Consider the following 21,613-nt stretch of genomic DNA (forward strand, 5'->3'; position numbering starts at 1 on the left):
ATATTTTGCAACTTAGCCAGTCATCCCTCAACTACTGGACATTCTCTTTGGGTCTTTTGACACCAAACAAAACAGACTGTTATAGATATTTTCTTACATAAAAAACTATTTTCTTTTTCTTTTATTTCTTTTTTATTATTAGTCTAGTAGTGCTGCAGCCATGTCAAAAGATATGAACACATTTTTTTCCAAATAATTCCAACTGCTTTTCATTTGGGCTGGAGGGCCCTTTCACAGGGCCCCCATCAGTTTTCCTACAGCCTGTTTTCCCACAGCCCCTCCAACACATCATTTTCCTTTTGTCATCATTGCTACTGTAAGGGGTGTGAGGAGAACTCTCAGATTGCCTAATTTCCATTTCTCTAATTACTAGTAATCTAGAACCTTTTTTTATTTGACTATAAATAGTCTAGGTTCTTTCCCTTGCAAATTGTCTATTCATATCAATTGGAGAACAATTATTTTTTTAATCTTGGAAATAAGACTACTATCAAAGAAACTTGCTACAAAGATTCCTACTTCCACCCCAGTTAATTGTTTCCTTTTTAATCTTAATTTTATTAGGTTTGTTTGTACAAAACCCTTTTAATTTTAATCAGACTTATACATTTTATCTTCTATGATTTTCTCTAATTCTTGTTTGTTCTAGAACTTTTCTTGTATTCCTAGACCCAATAGGCCATTTTTCTATGTTTCTCTAATTTATTTATGATGGAAACTTTTTTATGTAGGACTCATCTATTTGGAGCTTATTTTTGTATAAAGTGTGAAGTGTCTGTCTAAATCTGATGAGGAAACTGCAACTTAGTCTTACAGCGTTTTGTATATGGCATTGGGAGGTTAAAGGACTTACTCAGGGTCCTACAATCAGGGGTATCAGAGGCCAGACTGGAACCTGGTCTTTTAAACTTAGCTGTCAACCTTACAGCCACTACACCATATGTCCTCTCTTAGTTTGTATGGATATTCTGTGGGAGCAGCTAGATGGCACCATGGTGCACAGAAGGCTGGTTCTAGAGTCAGGAAGACTTATCTTCCTGAATTCAAATCCAGCTTCTGATCCTTACTAGCTATGTAATCCTGGATAAGTCACTTAACCCTATTTGCCTCAGTTTCCTCATCTGTAAAATGAATTGGAGAAGGAAATGGCAGATCACTCCAATATCTTTGCCAAGAAAGCCCCAAATGGAGTCACAAACAGATAGATACAACTGAACAACAATTCTGTTTATGCCTATATATGTGCATGTCTTTCCCCAGTAGAATTCAAACTCCTGGATACTGGGTCTTTTTCATTTCTGTGTTTGTGTTACCCAACCAAGAGCACAGTACCTGATATATAGTAGACTCTTTAAAAAAAATTATAAGAATTTTTTTTTCAGATCTACATAGTGGATTCTTTTTTTCCCCCACTCTTACTCTCCATCTTAGAATCAATACTGTGCATTGGTTCCAAGACAGAAGAGCAGTAAAAGCTAGGCAATGGAGGTTAAATGACTTGCCCAGGGTCATACAGCTAGGAAGTAGCTGAGGTCAAATTTGAACACAGGACCTCCTGTCTCTAGGCCTGGCTCTCTATCCACTCACTGAGCTACCTGGATGCCCCCCCCCCCCCACCAGTAGATTCTTAATCCATTTTACTATTGAGTGATTTGTTCTGTTTTCTCCCACACAAGTTAAAGATCTAAATTTAATTCATAGCACATATTGGTTTCCTTTTAGTAGTTGCAATGAAGTGTTGCTTTTGGAGACCATGGGTAGGGATTCCAATCCTGCTTCTGTTTCCTTTAGACTTGGATTCCTCATCTGTAAAATGAGATGCTTGCATTGTATTACCTCTAAGGTCCTTTCCAACTCCAAGTTCTGATAATGCCCTGTGAAATGAGTGATTATATTCCCTAAGGTTCCTTCCAAGTCGAAACATTTTAAGCATTGAAAGAGGGAGGGTCGCCTTTTGCCCCATGACAACAGAATAGGGAAGATGGACTAGGCGGAAAAGAAGGCAGGGCGGAGCGATGGCACTTTTCCCCGTTACCTAGCAACTAGATGGCAAGTACGTAGAGGATTGCAATGGGAGAGGGGCGGAGCCATATCGCCTCTCTTGTAAACTAGCAACCGGATGGAGAAGGCGGAGAGAACTGGGGGTGGGGAAGAAGGGGTAGAAGCGACGGCGCCTCTCCCATTACCAGGCAACGGTCTGGGCCGGGGGTGGGGCCGGCGCGCCACCGTGCGTCACTGAGGCGCGACGGGGCTGAGATCTAGTTGCGGCTGCCGCCGTCGGAGCCTTTGGTCCTAAAGCTGCCGCCTGCGGGCTTGGCGGGGCTGGTACGGGCGGCGGGACGGTCCCTGAGCGCCGTCGCCCCCGCTGGGACCGCGATGCCTTGAAACCGAAGTGAGTGCGGGGCCAGAGGGGCCCGAATGGCCCGGAGGACAGGCGTGTCTTTCCTCAGGGCCGGGGGTGGGAGTTGGGGGGAAGGAGCGAGACCCAGGCTGAGGCTAAGGGTCCGAGCCAGGAAATTTTGGGTCATCGTTTTTTAAGATCCTCGTCCTTACGGCCTTTCCTAAACCAAAACCCGTTCGTGGAGCCCCGCGCGAGTCCCCTTCGTTGTAGAGTCCTTCGTTGTTACTACTCCCTCCTTCCTCCCACATTAGGGGAATCTTGCCCTGCAACCCCTCTCCTTTCCCGCCCGTTAAGTTGTAAAGGAGCGGGGATCTATTACCAGACCCGTAGTCCTAGGACGGGGGTGGTGGTGGGGAGAGGGTGAAGAGCCTGCGATTCCGCCGGGATTAATGATTGGTAACGGTCTGGGAGTGAGAGGAAGGGCCTAGGGAAGTCCAGGGACACTAGCTTCTTGTGCCCTCGAAGGATAATCGGCACCCCCCTTCCCCTCCCCCGCAGTTAGAGCCCAGCAGTTCCGGAGATGTTCAAGATAGTAGAACGGACCCTAAAGGCTTTCTAGACCGGACTTTTATTCCCATATTTTACAGATGAGGTAAATGAGTCTCAGAAAGTGACTTGCCAATGGTCACACAGCTAGTAATTTGAATTTAGGTCTCTGAGTCCAAATCCCGTACTTTGACCATTACACCGTTCTGAGGCCTTTCATTTTAAGAGAAAAGTCCGAACAAAAGTTTGTTTTTCCCATAAGACTAATCAAGGGAATCCTTTTCCCAGTGAAGAAATGTTGTATAAAATGATCTCATTACATATTCAATCAGTTATCTCATGTCACAAATGATGGAATTCTTGTTACTAGTGACATTTATATATTTTTGTTTCTTTTTAGTCATTTGGCCATATGCACACAGGCTTCTCCTTTCAACTTTGTCAATACTTTTGGAAATGAACCAGGAGTATATGCTCCCCCCCTTCATTTCCTCTGCAGATTTAAGTCTTTTACTCTTCTCTCGTTCTTTGTGGGCTCCTTCCCTTTAGAATGTCGTTTTACTAGTCTCACTGCTGTCAACCCACCATTCCAAAAAGAGGGGCTTTCAGCATATGGAGCTTGAAATAACATTGATTCTTTCATTTCCTTAGATAAATCACATGAGAATTTCTAAATGCAGACTTTTAGGTTCAGAATTGGTCTGAGTGCCTTCCTCATTGAATTTCAGTTTCTATATCCTTTTCTTCCAGATGAATGTATCTTTGCAAAATATATTCTTTACCATTTAATGTCCTACATTTAAGGTGTCTTAATACTGTAAGTGGCAATATTGTACAATGATCAATGGTGAAGAACTTAGCTACTTTCAGCAAAATAATGATCTGAGTCAATTCTGAAGGACTTATGATAAAGGATGGTATCCACCTCCAGAGAAAGAACTGTTGGAGTCAGATACAGATCAAAACAAACTATTTTTCACATTAGTTTATTTATGGCTTTATTTTGGGGTTTTGGTTTTATATGCATATACTCTTAAAACAACCAATATGAAAGTTTATTTTGCATGATAATACACATATAACCCAGATCAAATTGTTTACCATCTCTGAGAGGGGAGAGGAAAGAGGGGGAGAGGAGACAATTTGAATCTTACAATTTCAAAAAATGGGTATTGAAAATTGTTATTGCATGTAATTGGGAAAATAAAATATCTTTGAATCTAAAAAATACTCTTAAAAATTCTAGATGTGGCATTTTCAGAGGCTTCTTAGCATATGGAGACTAATTACCTCCTAAAATACAACTCAGTGCTCTGGGGCTCGTTAGCATTTTAGCAGAGCATCCAAAAGTTAAAAAACTTTAAAAAGTTTTATAAAATACTTTCTTCACAATAGTCTCCGAAGTGTATAATTATTATCCTCATGTTATAGATGAAGAAAAAAGCTCAGGGGTAGCTTCTGCCCATAGTCATATACTTAGGAAGTATGGGAACCAATAGATAGCTCACTGGCCTTGGAATAGAATACTGAGAACTCAACCTCAGATACTTAGTTACTTTGATACTCTGGGCAGTACAATTGTTATTGTAATATAGCTTAGCAAACTCTGGTCCCTTGCTGTGTACAAGGCATTCTACTGTGTGCTGAGTTTCAGGTTTCTCATCCACAAAATGAACCTCCCTCCCAGGGACATTGTGGTGCTCTAATGAAATACTCTTTGCCACCCATGAAGTGCCATGTCCATGTGACCCATAGTATTAGATCTTATACTTGGGTTTCACCAAAGTGTTTGACAATTTCTCTTGCTTTCCTTCTGAACAAGGCTAAGGATTATGCTCTAGATGGAAGGTAGAGGTTGTACATTGAAGTGCACTGGAACTGGTTGAGTGGCTAGACCCCACATGTAGTGATAAATGGATTGGTGTCAGTGTGTAGGTCTCTAATGAATGAAGATGGAAAAGCCTCTTCCCTTGACCTTATTCTAACAGTTCAACATTTTTATCAGTCTCTTAAATCAAGTTAGACAGCATGCTTATTAGATTGTTGGAAGATACACAACTGAGAAAGATTGGGTTAGTGAAGAACTGTAAGCCCAGTATCAACCAACAAGGAGACACTGATCAGAATAAAAATGAGTTAATGAAGTGTCACTAGGTAGCCTCACTAGGACTGAGAGCTAGACCTGGAGATGGGAGGTGTTCAGTTCAAATTTGACCTCAAACACTTCCTAGCTTTGTTACCCCAGGCAAGTCACTTAACCCCCATTGCCTAGCTCTACTGCTTTTCTGCCTTGGAACCAATACTTAGTATCAATTCTAAAACAGAGGGTAAGGGTTATTAAAATAAAAAAGTTAATGCAATTTTAGATGATGTTTGTAGAGATGCCAAGTACAGAATGGGAGTGAGGGGGTTGGTGAAAAGGAGGGAGATAGCTCTGTCATATTCTACCCTGAAGAATAATCTACATCTGAAGAATAATGTTCAGCCTTGGGCACTATTTCTGTTCTTTAGGAAAACTTTGATTGAGATCACCCAAAGGAGGGTAAGGGATTAGAGAGTATGTCATGGAAGGCTTAGTTGAAAGAAAATAAAATATTTAACAGCAAGAAAAACAGATATTGGAAGAAGCATAATATAAATTGTCTCCAAATGTTTGAAGGACTATCTAGTCGAAAGAGGATTAAATTGTTTTCCTTGACCTCAGAGGATACAACTAGAGTCAGAAATTAGAGTGGCCAGTTTGAGCTTGATGTAAGGGGAAACTTCCTAACAGAGAGAACTCTCTTTGAAATAGAATGTATTACCTCTGAAGGTCATGGATTCTCATTCACTAGAGGTCTTCAAGCTAAATCTTGAATGGCTACTTGGTGATGTAGGATAATAGGAGGATCATAGAGTTAGAGCTGGAAGGGATTTCAGGGCCCACTTAGTCTCATTTTACAGATGAGGAAACTTAGGCCCTGGAAGGTAAGCATCAGAAGTGGAATTTGAATCCAGGTCCTCTGACCCCAGAGGCAATATTCTTTCCACTTGGATATGGAGTGGTCTTTGAAGTCTAACCCAACTGGGTTTCTATAATTCTGTTTCCCTTAGGCCTGTGATTTGTGTCTTGTTGCAAAAGAGCCATCATGGCTTTAAAACCAGGTCATGCCAGATTCACCTCATTTAATTTATTGATAAGGTTAATAGACTAATAATAATAACTACTTTCACTTTAAGGGGATAGTGTACATATATTAGTATCTGGACTTTAGCAAAACATCTGCTAACGTATCTTATGCCTCCATGTAAACAAGATGGAGAGATGTGAGCTAGACCATTGAGTGGGCTTAGAATGGGTTTAATAAGGGGACCCAGAGTGGTTTTAATGGTTGATGTTATCTTAGAAGGTAGTCATTACTGGGGATGTAGACTCTAAATAATCACCCTAGGGCAATTATCAATAATATGGAAATAGGTCTTGATCAATGACAATGACAGTAAAACCCAGTGGAACTGCATGTTGGCTTTGGGGTGGGGAGGAGAGGAGAGAATGAACATGAATCTTGTAACCATAGAAAAATATTCTAAATTAATTAAATAAAATGTTTCAATAAAAAAAGAAGGCAGTCATTAGTGGGGGACCCCAGAGGTCTGTCTTTGACCCCATGTTGTTTGACATTTTTATCAGTAACTTGGATGAAGGTATAGATGATAAACTTATCAAATTTTCAGATAATACAAAACTAAGAGGGATAGCAAATATGGATGACAGTGTCAGGATCCAAAAAGAACTTGATAGTCTGGAACAAGAGTCTGATTCTATTATGATAAAATTTAATAACCTTATAAAGGCCCATTACACAGGTGGGGAATATGTGGTTATACAGGAATTGAGGGCTAAATATAAGTATGATTACATTAAGTAGGGATAGACATGTAAGAAATACAAAGATCTGGGAGGTTTAGGGCACTGGAAGCCCAATCTAAATGATCAGTGTATCAGGGCAGCCAGAAAAGCAAATGTAGTCCTAGACCACAGAGAGTAGTGTGATGGACTTAACTGCAATCTGGCTTGGCCATTGGTTACATTTGAAATAGTTTGTTTAAAATCAGACATAGCTATCATGTTTATTTGTTTTGTTTAACCATACTTCTTAGTTACAAAGAAGGGTTTCTTTTGTGGTTGGTAGGGCCATCATTTAAAAGTGATGATAGTGGAACAGATAGGTGGCTCAGTGGATAGAGAGGCCTGGAGAAAGAGGTCCGGGGTTCAGATCTGGCCTCAGACACTTCCTAGCAATGTGACCCTGGGCAAGTCACTTAACTCCCATCGCCTAGCCCTTACCACTCTTCTGCCTTGCAACCAGTACTATGATTCTGATACAGAGGTAAGGCTTTAAAATTTTTTTATTTTAAATAGGAGTCCAAGTTTCTTTTAAAAATGATGGTAGTGTAAAAAAAATCAATAAAATATTTATTTTTAAGGAAAAAAAGTTTTAATGAAATATTGTGTTTAATCCTCAGTGCCACATTTTAGAAAGAACATTGATATCACCGGGGAAGGGTGACTAAATCCCATAGCATATGAGAAGTAGTCAAAGGAAAAGGGGATGTTCAGCCTGGAGAAGAGAAGACTTAGGAGGAAATATGTCTTTGTGTAGAGTTTTTCCCATGCCTCTCCTCACTTTTGCAAAAAATTCCTAATTTTCTTCAAAGCTTAGTTCATTGTCTACATGATTTCCTGGCTACTTAATGCCACATACCTCCAAATTACTGGGATTTTTTGCACATACTTTAAATATGTACCTGCCATTTTCCCTTCTTGAGGGCAGAGCCCCCATTTTTCAGTTTTGTTTTTATATCCCCAGCACCTAGCACAAACTCTTAATAAATGCTTGTAATTGACTGATTGCTAGACAAGATGGCTGTCTGTTTGAAGGACTGCCATATTGAAAAGTGGATTTGTTGGAGCAAAGTGCAAGGAGTGGATGTTGCAGAGGCAGATTGTTGCTGTATGTGGGAAGAGTTATGAGAGCTGTCCAAAAATGTAATGAGTTGCCTCCAAAATACTGAGTTTCTTCTTACATGAAGTCATAATATCATAGACCTGGAAAGAATCCAAGAGGTTATCAGTCCCATTCCTTTCATTTTGCAGATGAGGAAGTAAAGTGGCCTCTCCTGGGTTTCCCAAGCTGGTGGCAAAAATCATAAAGACCTCAGACCCATGATACATGTATGACCCTAGGCAAGTCACTTACCCTCACTCAGCCTCAGTTTTCTCAGCTATAAAATGGAGACAATAAGTGTCTATCTCACACAATTGTGAGAACCAGACAAGATACAAGTGAAGTGTTTCAAAAACCCAAAATGATAGATAAATGATAGCCACAATTAGTAGAGCTAATAATCAATTATCAGAATTAATTATCTCCCATGTGTTTCAGATGTTCGTATGGGTGGGTGGGTGGTAATAATATGCAAGTGTCTGCTCTCAAGAAGTTTATATACTTCTCAGGAGATGGGTGGTGTACCACATTCCCCCAGATTGAGTAAATCTAGGGTAGCTATGAGATAAATACAGGGCACTCACCTCTAGGAAAGGTTTGTGGAATGAGATAGCACTTCAACTGAGTCTTGAAAGGAGATAGGGATTCTCTGAAGGAGAGGAGAGGAGGTAGAGCACTGCATACACTGAGGGTGTGGGGAAGCAGGGAGAATTGGGGGCTTGGGGTGGGGTTACAGCTTGTGCAGAGCAAAGGAGTCAGGAGATTTAGATCAGCTTAATTGGAAAGTAATGGATAGTGATGCTGACTGAAAAAAGGATGGTATAAGATTTTGCTTGTCAAATAGAGTTTATGTAGATAGTCCAATTGGACCCAGTTGCTAACTGGAGACCCACTGGAGCTTCTTGGAATGAGTAACATGATCAGAATTGTATTTGTGTGAAGAGTGTGTTAAAGAGAGGAGACTATGCAGGGAGACCTGTGAGAAGGCTATTGTACTAGTCTAGGTGAGAGGGGAGGACCCTTTACTAGATATGAATAGAGAGAGGAAGGATGCCAAGGACTTTAGTGGAATGGAATGCACAAGACTTTGCAAATAAAAAGAATGAGAATGAAGATTTGGAAAAGACTTTGAGATCACAGGCCTGATTGACTGGATTTTTGTTGAGACAGAAATAGGGATGTTTGGAGGAGGTTTAGAAGGAAATAGAATGAATTCTTGTTTAGAACATTGAGTTTTAAATGGAATAACTCAGCAGAAATGTTCAGCAAGCAGTTGGTGATGTTGAACCAGCACTCAGTAGAGAGATATGTGGAGATCTTGATTTGGAAGTCATGAGCAGCACAGCATAGTAGATGGATTGCTGAATTTGGATGTGAGAAGACCCAGGTTCAAGTCTCTCTACCTGCCACCTTTAATATGCGAACCTAGGCAAGTCCTTAAACCTTTCTGTGGTTTGATTTCTTCACCTATGAAATAGTTATCTAATATTCCTTCTGCATAAGTCTATGATCTTGTGATCCCTGGTTGACAGTGTAACTAAATTCATAGGAGCTGAGTATTTCACCAAGGAGTAAAAGAGAAGTCCTAGGACAGAGTCTGTGTGCACCTATAGGAAGCACAAATGATGATCCTGAAATAATCTGAGAAGGAATAACTCTCCATGTGCAGGAGAAAAAGAACCAGGATGGAGCAATGCCACAAAAACTCAAGGATGAGAGATTGATTATGTCATTTGCTTCAAGAGAGGCCAAGGAGGATAAGAACCAAGAAACTCAAAGGAGTTTAACAGTAAAGAGCTCTCTAGTGAACTTGGAGGGGCAACATTTGAACTCGGGTCCCCTACTCCAAAACATTAAAAGCATTCTTGCTTTCTCCCCTATGTTATGGAAAGATATGAAGGCAACTCTGTTTGGGATCTTGAGGGGTATTGTTGGCCAGATGCATGTGCTGACTGAACTCAGTAGCCTCTGAGGTCCTTCTAGTGTTGGGATTCTAGGCTCTCTTTTGTACTTAATTCTGTTTCACTGACTATAGCTTAACTAATTCCCAGTGTGTGTTCTCTATTGAAATAATATCATCTTCACTAAAAATCTGGAGTTTAATTAAACTGTAAGTATTTGAAGTAGTCCCCTCAAAATCTAATTTTAGTACTTTTTTAACACTCACATTTTTAGTTCTGATATAATAGTGAAAGCATTGAGTTAATGGTCATTTCTACATTCAGTTATTTTCTTTGGATATAAATTTGTTGGTGAAATAATCTAAAGTTGAATTGGGGGACCTTTTAATTTGAGAAATTATTGATCTTATTTTATTTTATAGCTGTTTTTAGAATGTGTTAATTTTGTGAATGGATCACTTCATTTTTCAGAGAAATTTCATCATTATTCCATAGCATAATTCTGATTTTGTTGAATATTTAAGCTACAACAAGTAACTTTGTCAAGAAAAGAATCTATTAATACATGTACTAAATCCTTTTCTACTTACCACCCACTAATAAATATGGAATTTTGAAATTCTTAGTATTTAATGTGGGTTTCAAAACAACAGTTGCAGTCATTTCAATAAATACTTTTTGTGGTTTCTGAAATCATTGGAATGTTTAAATTATTCTTTTGGCAGTTTTGTTTATAAAAAGACTTTTAAAAAAATACTTTGGAGCTTTTGACAAAGCTGTTGGATCATTTGTAGGGAAAACATAATTAGGATACCCTGAATCTCTTTTGGGATAGGTTTTGCAGAGGCAACTCAGTCTAATGGAGCACAGACAGGCTTCAGCCTGGAAGACTCATCCTCTTCCCCTTCAGACCTATCCTGTCTGTGAGAGTTTTTTTAGCTTCTCTGAGCTAAAGTTGTGATTGTGGAGCCCTTTGTAAACTTTACAGCAGTATATTGGAGTAAGCTATCCTTGGTCAGGCTTCCTACAATCACAACTATAACCTGCTTGAGAAGAGGGGCTTGTTTTTAACAGAGTAACATACATTAAACCAAAAATTCTAAATTAAAGTAGCAGCTCACTTAGATGAGGAAATATCACAATAGCAATTGTGCAATAGCACAATTCTTCTAAGTTTCTAAGGACAATGTGCCACATTTTTCAATCTATAGTATTGAACCAAAAAGGTTCAACAAAAATCACTGAGGAATGATTTCCTGATGATAATAGTGCCTAGGTAGCCAGGGTTGAATGTGGGTTTTAGATTTTTACTTAATAATTTACATGTATGATGTTTCAAGGTAGTAAAACACTTTTCCCAAAACTATGAGGTAGATAGTTGGAAATATTACCTCCAATTTCATGAGAAAACTAAGACTAGTTTTTAAGTTTTTAATTAGTTATAGATGGTAAAGTAAAATTATTAGGATTTTCTAGAACTTAGAAATTATCTTCCTGTCAAAATCCAGGATCCTATCTCCAGTATCATTGTGTCAATAAGCCAATCTTGCTTGAGTATGTTCAGTGATTGGAAACTTAATCCTTTAAATGAAAAGTTTATTCAATTTTGAGACAGAGCAAATGATTTAGAGTATTTTCCCCTTATGTCAAGCCATTAACTTGTTCCCTCCCTATAATTTTCATTCCTTGATCTTAGTTCTCTTCTCCCCATGACAACTGCATTCCATTTTGGAAGAGTTGACCTTTCATCACTAAATCCTCTCTTTCTCAGACTATCTCCAGTTCTTTCTTCTATTGTTCCCTAAGTCACATAAGTTGAAACATTGCTTTCTTCTTGTTTTTCTGCAGTTTACCTATAGCTCTCCTAAAATGTTACCCCTAAAACTGACCACACAGCTCTAGATATGGTATCTCATGGTAACAGTACATTGGGAATATTATCTACCTTAATCGGAGTCTGGACAATATACTTCTGTTAACGCAGTCTACAATAGTGTTGTTCTTTTGATAGTTGCATTGCACTTTTGATCAAATAAACCTCCATTTCTTTGAGTCATGAACTATGCCTATACAAGATCTCCCTTACTCTGTCACTTGTTCATGTACATAAATGAAGGACTTTCATTTATTCGTTGTATTTCCTTATATTAGCATCCTTCCCTCCTAGCATCATGTAGAATCTTAATTCTGTCATCCATTATTAGTCATATTGCCTTTTGTTCCCATCCAACTCTCTAATGAAAATGTTGAGAAGGACAGGACCGAGTAGAGCACCATGTACCCCCACACTAGATTTCCCATTATGTTGGTATCAGTCATTATATAGCTTTAGGACATGGTTCAGTCATTAATTCTGTTGCCCCAAACCCAGTGTGCTTTCCACTGATCTATATATTGTCTCCTCGCTTGTGCTTCATTCCATTTGATAAGTTGATCAAAACACCTAATTAGTATGTACTTAGATACCTTTGGCTGTGAGCTCAGTTTTTTGAGCATCCTGAAACTTTCTTAATAACTTCCACCCCTTTGTCTTCAAGAATAGGATATTTAGTGCTGCCATTTGGTGCAGAGTGTTTTTCAGTACTAGTCCTTTTATGAGCATTACAGTAATAAAACTTAGAAATTTGTCTTATACTCAATATTAACAATAAACATAGTCTTTCTGACTGTTCCTGGTTAATTAGATAACACCTTCATACAAGAAAATGTTTAAAGGTAATACTTCTTTTAATACATTTTAAGTTATAAATGTAGTGTCTTCCAGGGTTACCAGAATTTGATAAATAAGTGAGGATTCAGAATAACAGAGAAGACAAAAAGAAAGAAGGGAATGTTAACAACAATCTTTGTTAAGACTATTCCAAGAACAAAGTAAGTGCTGATAGATGATAGTGTAGTAGAGAGTGTAAAAATAATAATTGGCAAGTTACATAAAAATTGATGGGAAAACTCGCCAATACAGGTTCAGAATTGTTTGGTATGGAGGGCTTGTCGTGCCCTCCTAGGGCAGCTCTCTAGCCTCTGACCCTCACCTGACACCCAGCTCTCACTTGTGGCTCCCAGTAGCTGCTAGCATGCGGCAGTGGCCACACCCCGGGCAACGGCTTCGACAGGCCGGCTAAACCTTGTGAGAGTAGCCATCGGGTCGTCGACCCCTGGTGAACCAGGGCCTTGCTCACCCAGCATGTGAAGATTGTTTCGGTGGAACAGGAGGAAGAAACCAACAAGAAGGTTCAATGGCTGAGATGGCGATGCAGCAAGGCACTGTGGAGTGCTTAGGGCGTGATGGAGCACAAAAGACAACACGGCCATCCAATGCAGCTGAGGAAGTCTCCAGGTGTAACGACTTTTCGTGCCACTGGACCCAGGCTTCCAACCCCGAGAGAGTGGGACTGTCTCTGTGCATCGACTTTTCCACTTAAATCTTCATGCACAAGTGTCTTTATGCACAAAGACAATCGTCATCCTCGATTACTGAGGGACTACTACCAATTCCACTTGGTAAAGCCCTGCCCCAAAGTCTTTTGTAAGAACAGATCGGGCCTTAATGAAAGAAATTTTGATTGCTCTACTGTATGTCAAAGAGGGGCAAACTGACATTTTTTTTTAAATTTATATAGCTCAAAGTAATCTGATCTTTTTTCTTAATTTTTCAATTACTTAGATTTTTTAACAAGTAAAGAGACAAACATCTCATCATGGAATAGAGAATATAGCTTTTAGTTGTATGGTGTGGGAATCAGGTTTAGACAAGTTTAGCTTTAGGCATGGGTATGCTCTCTGATGACCTATCAGGTCATTTTCTTTCTACTTGATATCTAATCTTGAGTTGTCTAGAATATGAATAACTGATAGCGATACAGCTATATTTAAAAAACATATTTAGTAATAAGCTTTTAAAAAGTCAGCTAGTTGCCATTCCTTATTTACTTTGGTTCATCCTAACAACTGAAGTGATAATCCAGTGTTAACTTGAGTAGTCATTCCTATAGGCTTAGAAAATTTTTCAGGATTATATACTAAATTGAGAAATCTCTAAGCCATTGCAAAAGCTTGACAAACTTGATTTTCTTTTCCTGTATGTTAGGAAGTAGAAAGAGGTACAGGAATTCTGGAAAAAAGAACTGGATTTGGAGTGAGAACTGGGGTGTACCCCAACGTTGCAAGGAACTTAACCTCTTGAAGCCTCAGTTTCTTTATTAAAAAAAAAAAACAAAAAAACTTGCTCTGTTATAAGAATCTACTCTTTTTTAAGCTAGGAAGTACTATAGAAATGTAAAAAGTGCTATGCTGTTTCCTTTTTGTTTAAAACCACATTTTACATGAATAAATAAAATAATCAAAAATATTTCAAATAAATATCTAGAATTCAATTCATTTTAAAGAAAACCTATTGGTGTCAGTAGTACTATATTTGGTCCTCTAAGTACATCACTCAAAAATGTAAATGTGATTAAACCATTGAATTAGAGATGGTTCCTCTCCCTGATTTCACAAGTATCTGCTTTACTTAGCTTTGGCAAGCATGATTTTTCAGCTTTCTGCTGGAGCTGAAGAATTAATATGAAAATGAAAAAAATAAGTCATTGAAGATAGTGGATTTGTTTAAATCAAATCCATTCCAATCTTGTATATGTGTTATTCTAATTTTAAAAGCCTACCAAACACTGAAAATAAAAATTCCTAGTTTGTTTTTGTTTCACAGGAAAAATTGTTTTTATTTCCTCTTTCTATAGGGCAAAAAAACTGCATTTCCCATGTCCTAATCAAGTAAACATGTCCAAAACAAAATTCATTACCTTTCCCCAAAAACTCATCCTTCTAAAAACTTATTCGTTTCTTTCTAGGGTACCACTTCACTGCCTCTGCATTCCTCTTGATTCCATTCTTTCTCAAATATCCATACCCCTACCTGTATGTCCTATGACTTGCCAAATCTTGTTACTTCTGTCTCTACCACATTGCTCAGGCTCTTCCCTTTCTCACTAATTATTCAATCACCTCCTTAGTTCAAGTCCTCAAGTCTCCCCTGGACTATTTCCATAACCTCCTACTTCTGCCTTTCTCAAGTCTTTCCCCACTCTGGTTCATCCTACCATGTATTAGCCACAACGATTTTCTTTAAGCATAGGTCTGAATGTGGCCTTTTACTACTTGTCAAATGCCATTGGTGCTTTTTGCCTTTACAATCAAATATAAACACCTTTGTTTTGACTTTTAAAGCCCTTATAAGCAATTCACAACCTTCATTTCCAGCCTGATTACACATGATTCCTCTTCTCACAATCTTTAAACTAGCTAAACTGGCTTTCTTGGTGTTTTTCCCACTTGATACTCCATCTCCTATTTGTGTACCTTTGCGCCGGGCTTCCCAGATGTCCCCTAACCTCCATCTTGTAGAATCGCTTCTTTCTAGATTTAGTTCAGGTACTACCTTCTTCCAAAGCTTTTACTGATCCCTTCAACTCTTAGGGTCCTCTCTCCCTTTACTCCCTTGCATATATGTGTGTGGCATATGCATGCATGTATGTGTGTTGTCTCCCCTGTAGAATGTAAGCCCTTTGAGAGCCAACTTGAATTTTTGTTTTTGTGTCTCCCTCCCCTTGCACAGGGCCTGGTGTATGTTAGGTAGGGGCTTAGTAAATGCTGCTTGATTGATTGACTAATTATGTGAAGGTAACTTTTATATGTGTGTACTTCACAGAAACGCCACATGTGAATGAAACACCACTCTTACTGGATTTTGAATTGCATTACTTCACCATGGGACAGCAAATTTCTGATCAGACGCAAATGGTTATAAACAAGTTGCCTGAAAAAGTAACCAAACACATCTCTCTGGTTCGAGAAAGTGGTTCTCTTACCTATGAGGAATTTCTGGGGAGAGTAGCTGAACTGAATGATGTGTAAGACTCAATGTTATTTTTTTTTTCATTTTGTTTTCCTCTTATTATTTATGCTCCCACATAATGGCTATATATGACAAGATGATCCAGTATACCCTTTTCTGAGAAGTAGCTTAATGACTAAAATCATTATTTACTTATAATATGTTTTTAATATCCACCAATTAATAAATGTGATATAATGTACAAAATACTCTACATAGTCATTTAAGGGGAATACAGTGAGTCATGAGAAAGATGTGTCATGAGGAAGGAGGGACACATAATAGATTTAGAGTTAGAAGAGATTGTAGAGGTGAGTCATGGAGTCTAAGCTGCAGCCTGAGGCCCAGAGGGGTTGTATGGCTTGTCTATGAATGGGAGTGTTGGGCTTCCCTTTGCTACTGTGTCCAGCATGCTGCCCTTCCCTGGGCTAGGGTCAGTGGGACCTGGGGAAGGCACTTCATCTCCTGGGCCTTGGCTTCTTCTGCTGGGAAACTAGGGCTTTGGGTTAGATGAGCTCCATTGGCTCTTCTGGCTCTCAATCTTGGGAACCTAATTCGTTTGTTAGATGGAAAAGAAGATGCTACCTCAGCCCTCAAAGACCTTGAAGAAATTGAGAAGACCATGCATGTGTGAAATGACTTGAAATTTTATATGCTGTCTAGCATATAAGCTAGCAGATCAACAATTGCAAATTAATATTAGTATAAACTGACTGGCATTGGTTGAGAGTTCCTTCATTAGAAATTTCCCTATTCTAATTAAAACATGAGTCTAATTTTAAAATAAAGAACATACTTAGTATTGAATACAGGTGCCAATGGGTAGCAGCCAATTAGTGCACTGACCTCAGAGTCTATAATGAAGTCTCTATGCATTAACCAACTCAGTTAGTTTGACAAGATCCCCACACCTTTGTCTGTTATCTTATTACCTGGTAGATGTGCTTTAAGAAATATCAATGAAACTTTTTTCAACCAACTGACATTTGCCCCTTTAAACACCAAATTGTTTTTGGATGGAAAATATTCTTAAAATCAATACTATGCTTTTTTTAAAGGAGGGTATACTAAACAATTATGTTAACTAGGTATCATCAATATGAATATCAAATGCAAGGACCTCAAAAGCTATTGAGATTTTTAGAGCCATTTACCTATGTGTTAAGTGGTCCTAGATTGAAATTTACCATTTTCCTCTCCATTTTCTTTGTGGTCACATTATCAGCCGACTCATGTTGCTATAATCATTCCTTGTGCTCACCTTTACTAGAACCCTACTTTTAAATTTACTACATTTTATCCACTATAATAGAGGAAAATACCTAAGTTTCTTAGAATTATGCTTAAAGGTGCAGCTAGATGTCTCAGTGGATAAAGAGCCAGGCCTCGAGATGGGAAGTACTGGGTTCAAATGTGGCCTTAGACACTAAGGAGTTTTGTGACCCTGGGCAAGTTATTTAACCCTTATTGCCTAGCCTAGCCACTATTTTGCCTTGGAATCAGTACTTAGAATTGATTCTAAAACAGAAGGTAATGGTTTAAAAAAAAAGAAAAATGTGCCCAAAATGAATAGAAATGGAGAAGGGATCTGGGAGCCTCTCCCATCAGTAAAGTTTTTGTAAATAACATGGCTTTTGATTGCTTAAAATCCTCCTATCACCTCCTTTTTTTGCCTTCCTTTCTACACTTCTTGCCTGTTTTCAGTATAGTTGAGGTTGCCAGAAAATGAATACCTTTGCAAGTACTGTAATTCTGCAGGCATATTTGTTAGGCATAAAGAAAGAATGTTTAGAAATCAAACTCCTTAGGGAGGCTACTTTTAAATCTTTTAGTCTTTTAAGGTAATGGATTTTTACTCTGTCCAAAGTAGTAGTAGTGAGCACCTATAGTTTGGGAATTTTCCACAGAGTGGAATGACTTTTGATCTATAATGCTTAAAGAATAGGCATCCCTGAAGTGTGCATCCTTGCTTGCTGAAAGTAATCAGTTATAGGTACAGTCTTTTAGAATCTTAGGATTTATGTTTATGAATCCCTTCCAGTGTTTATAAAGCCTTGTCTTTGGGGCACAAAGAAAAAAAAAAGACAAAATCAGGTTTATGTAGTCTGAAAATGTTTTATCAGTTAAACTTACTGGTAATATGTGGATGACAGACATTAAAGAGTGATTTTGTTTCTTTAGCAGAGGAGAGTTTGACAAAGCCTATTTCCTTGGAATTTACATGTTTCACAAACACAGGGTTGTCTGAGGACTGACTGTAACGTTAAACCAGAGGCAACTTTAGCTAGACTCCAGGCCTGCAAATTGACACACCTGCATTCTTTTCCACTAACAGACTGTGTTACCTGGGGCTGGTTCCTTCATTTTTGATGTCCTCATTTCTCTTATCTGTAATGTACTTAAGAGTGCCATGAACTTTCTGATACCTAGAGATTGCTAATTACTCATGAAAAAGGGTGGATGGAATAGTTGGGTGCCTTTCAGGGTTATTTTTATTTGGAAAGAACTTTTTAGGTCAAAACCTGTAGTTTCATTTAGTTCTAATGGCATTATATTCAAGTGCATCCTAAAAGTCTTTTCTCACATCTCACTTGAAGAGCAGGCTAATGGTATAGGGGATGGAAAATTGGCCTTGAAGCCACAAAGTGCCTGATTCACCTGAAACATACTGGCTGTGTGACCGTGGGCAAGTCACGTAACTTCTTAGTACTCTAGAACAGTTTTTAAGGCCCTAAGATGATGGCCTGTTTTAGTAGAGTTTCCTTTTGAGAATTCCAAATGCCAGTGAAGCTGCAGGTGCACTCCCTGTCACATCCCCTATTTTTACATTAAAGTGACAACCAACAGAGGCAGACACATTTTTTAAGCTGCTTCAAATTAATTTGTTTTGCTTGATTTAACCTCTAGTTAAAAAACAAATGAACCGAAAACAAACAAGCAAAACAACAAGGAGTGTCCCTGCTCCTGCTCTGATGAACAAATGAGGATATAATGAATCAGAGACTTTGTTGTTGTTTTGCTTTATTAGAAACTCTAGTAGGAACAGGAGGTAGAAATTACAATTTCTAAATGAAAAGCAGTATTCCCACCTGGGGAAAGTGAAAGGGAAAGCTTTTTGTTGTTGTTGCTGTTGTTGTTATTAAAGGTAGTATTAGAATTTCTTGAACGTTTAAAGTCTTTACCAGAATAGATATTGGTGATTTTTCAGAATATAGATTTGACCATGTCATCATTACTACTTAGTGTGAGCTCCAGTGGCTCCCTTATTCATCCACTAGAAAGGCCTTCTCTTCCTACCTTTCCATTTTTTCACACTTGCCTCTTCTCTACCCTGTGACCCATCTGCACTAGCCTCTTTGCAGATCCTTGAACCTCTGCATTGGCTGTTCTCCTTGCCTGGGTTTCTCTGTCCCATTACTTCTACTTCAGGTTTTCCTTGGCTTCCTTTACAGTTCAGCTCAAAGCCCACCTTTTGCAAGAGGCCTTTCCTGTCCTTCTACTGACTGTGCCTTTCTGTCTATCCTATACATCTTGTCTGTACCTTGTTATTTTCACGTTGCCTCCTCCATAGGAATGCCCTCTTTGATGGCAAGAGTCAATGTGCTTCTTTTTGTATGTCAGTGTCTGACCTATAGCAAACACTTGGTAAATGCTTATTAATGGCCTGCAGATTGAATGAAAAAAAAATAGCTACAGCTAAAAATAATTTATATAAGTTATTCCATTTCACAGTTTTATAGCAAAAAATTTTAGAAAATAATTCTTGTATTTGTGGCAAGCTTCTCCATGACCATAGAGACTATTGACTGTCCCTTGTGTAAGCATCTATCATTGTTCTTTGAAATAAGGCCCCTCATTTCTGTAGGCCCAGAGACCCAGTTTGTAACAATAGTGCTTGATTTGTATGTGTGTGTGTTCCTGGTAGAGATTAACTTTTGCAAAATTATAGCTATCTTTAATTTTTTTTCAGAACTGCAAAAGTGGCTTCTGGCCAAGAAAAGCATCTTCTGTTTGAGGTACAACCAAGATCAGATTCCTCTGCCTTTTGGAAGGTGCTTGTTCGAGTGGTGTGTACCAAGGTGAGAGGAGTGAGCATTCTCATCACTGATTTGTTAAACTTCACCAATGTCTTAGAAATAGAGGAGTTAAAATACATTCCCTTTTATTTTTAATTTTCATTTTTAAACACTTTTTAAAAAATTAAAACCGTCACCTTCCATCTTAGAATCAATACTGTTTTATATATATATATATATATATATATAGTAGTCTCTCAGTAACCGAGGATGATGATTGTCTTTGTGCGTTTTTGTGCACAAAGACACTTGTGCGTGAAGATTTAAGTGGAAAAATCAATGCACAGAGACAGTCCCACTTTCTCGGTGTTGGAAGCCTGGGTCCAGTGGCACGAAAAGTTGTTACACCTGGAGACTTCCTCAGCTGCATTGGATGGCCGTGTTGTCCTTTGTGCTCCAACACATCCTAAGCACTCCACAGTGCCTTGCTGTGTCGCCATCTCAGCCATTGAACCTTCTTGTTGGTTTCTTCCACCTGTTCCACCGAAACAGTCTTCACATGCTGGGTGAGCAAAGCCCTGGTTCACCAGGGATCGATGACCTGATGGCTACCCTCAGAAGGTTTAGCAGGCCTGTTGAAGCTGTTGCCCAGGGTGTGGCCACTGCCGCATGCTAGCCACAAGTGAGAGCTGGGTGTCAGGTGGGGGTCAGAGGCTGGAGAGCTGCCCTAGGAGGGCACGACAAGCCATCCATACCAGAGATACTACCCCTCCCTGAGCACCCCATACACCCCAATACTATATATTGATTCCAAAGCAGAAGAGAAGTAAGAGCTAGACAATGGGGGCTAAGTGACTTGCCCAGGTCACACAGCTGGGAAGTGTCTGAGACCAGATTTGAACCCAGGGCCTCCAATCTCCAGGCCTGGCTTTCTATCCATTAAACCACCTAACTGGCTCCAATACATTCATTTTAAAGCAGGTTTATAGAGTATGGTTTTAGATGCCAATAAAGCCATTCCAGTTCATTCTTTGGACCTTTTTCATACTTAGCAACAAAACTTGTTCTAATGCTTTGGTGGTATAGCTAGGACCTTATTGGCCTTCCATAGTGCTTTATAGGCTTGCTTTCTTTCACTTTGCTTGAATCTCCAAATGTAATAACTCCAGTGTGGTAACAAACTGACTCCAAAACTTTACTTAAACTACATTTGAATAATTACCAACCTTTCCTTGTTCAGTTCTCATCATTATAAGTTATCTGCATAAGGCATATCTGCCAAAAAGAACACTTAAATCCCAGCATTTGCAGAAAAATCTAGACAGCCTTAACTTCCACAGTGAAGTTAGTTGAGGAGGTTTTCTTTTAAAAGATGGATTCTAGAGGACATTTAAACAGTAGGTCATATTTTCTTAAGATTTTGGACCCTATAAAAGCTTAAATGCAAAAGAGCTGATTTGGGTAAATTAATTAGAATTCAAAAAGCTTTTTCCTATTCCCTGTTTCAGCCTAGGTAGTAATAAACTTTCAAGAAGACTGTGGAAGACAAAGAAGTGATGATGATTTCTAACTTGGTCAAATACTCATAGCTGAGTGTTGTCTGGCCCTATTCATTCCTAGCTTACTAGGGCAGAATCATAATTGCAACTGTCAGAAGTTTATCAATCATCTTGACAGTAGTGTTGCCATGATGTCTGTTGAGGAGCAGCTGACTTTGGCAGTGCTGGGTTTACTCCATGATCACTGCTTACAATTGCATTAGGGAATGTGCAAAACACAGTTTAATGCCTGTCAGCTGGATTTGTCCACCTGGAAAACTTGATTAGATGATGAGGAAAGTCCAACATTTTGAGAAAAAAAAATCATGACTGACAATCAATATTATTATTTATCATAATTTGTCTGCCTAGGTCCATTGTGACTTTGTGGAT

General features: G+C 38.8%; 1 protein-coding gene across 1 annotated transcript in view; it reads left to right on the forward strand.

Annotated features, from left to right (window-relative positions):
• Positions 1–2,135: 2,135 nt before the first annotated feature.
• Positions 2,136–21,613, forward strand: part of RNF141 (ring finger protein 141) — a 30,250-nt gene continuing 10,772 nt past the window's right edge. Inside the window, exons 1-3 of the mRNA XM_001379449.5 lie at positions 2,136–2,392; positions 15,481–15,682; positions 19,637–19,745. Of these exons, the coding sequence (XP_001379486.1) occupies positions 15,540–15,682; positions 19,637–19,745 (252 nt within the window). The 5' untranslated portion in view covers positions 2,136–2,392; positions 15,481–15,539. The remainder of the gene's footprint in view (positions 2,393–15,480; positions 15,683–19,636; positions 19,746–21,613) is intronic.

The sequence above is a fragment of the Monodelphis domestica genome, chromosome 6 (assembly GCF_027887165.1).
Source record: "Monodelphis domestica isolate mMonDom1 chromosome 6, mMonDom1.pri, whole genome shotgun sequence".
In the NCBI taxonomy this organism is placed as follows: Eukaryota; Metazoa; Chordata; class Mammalia; order Didelphimorphia; family Didelphidae; genus Monodelphis; species Monodelphis domestica.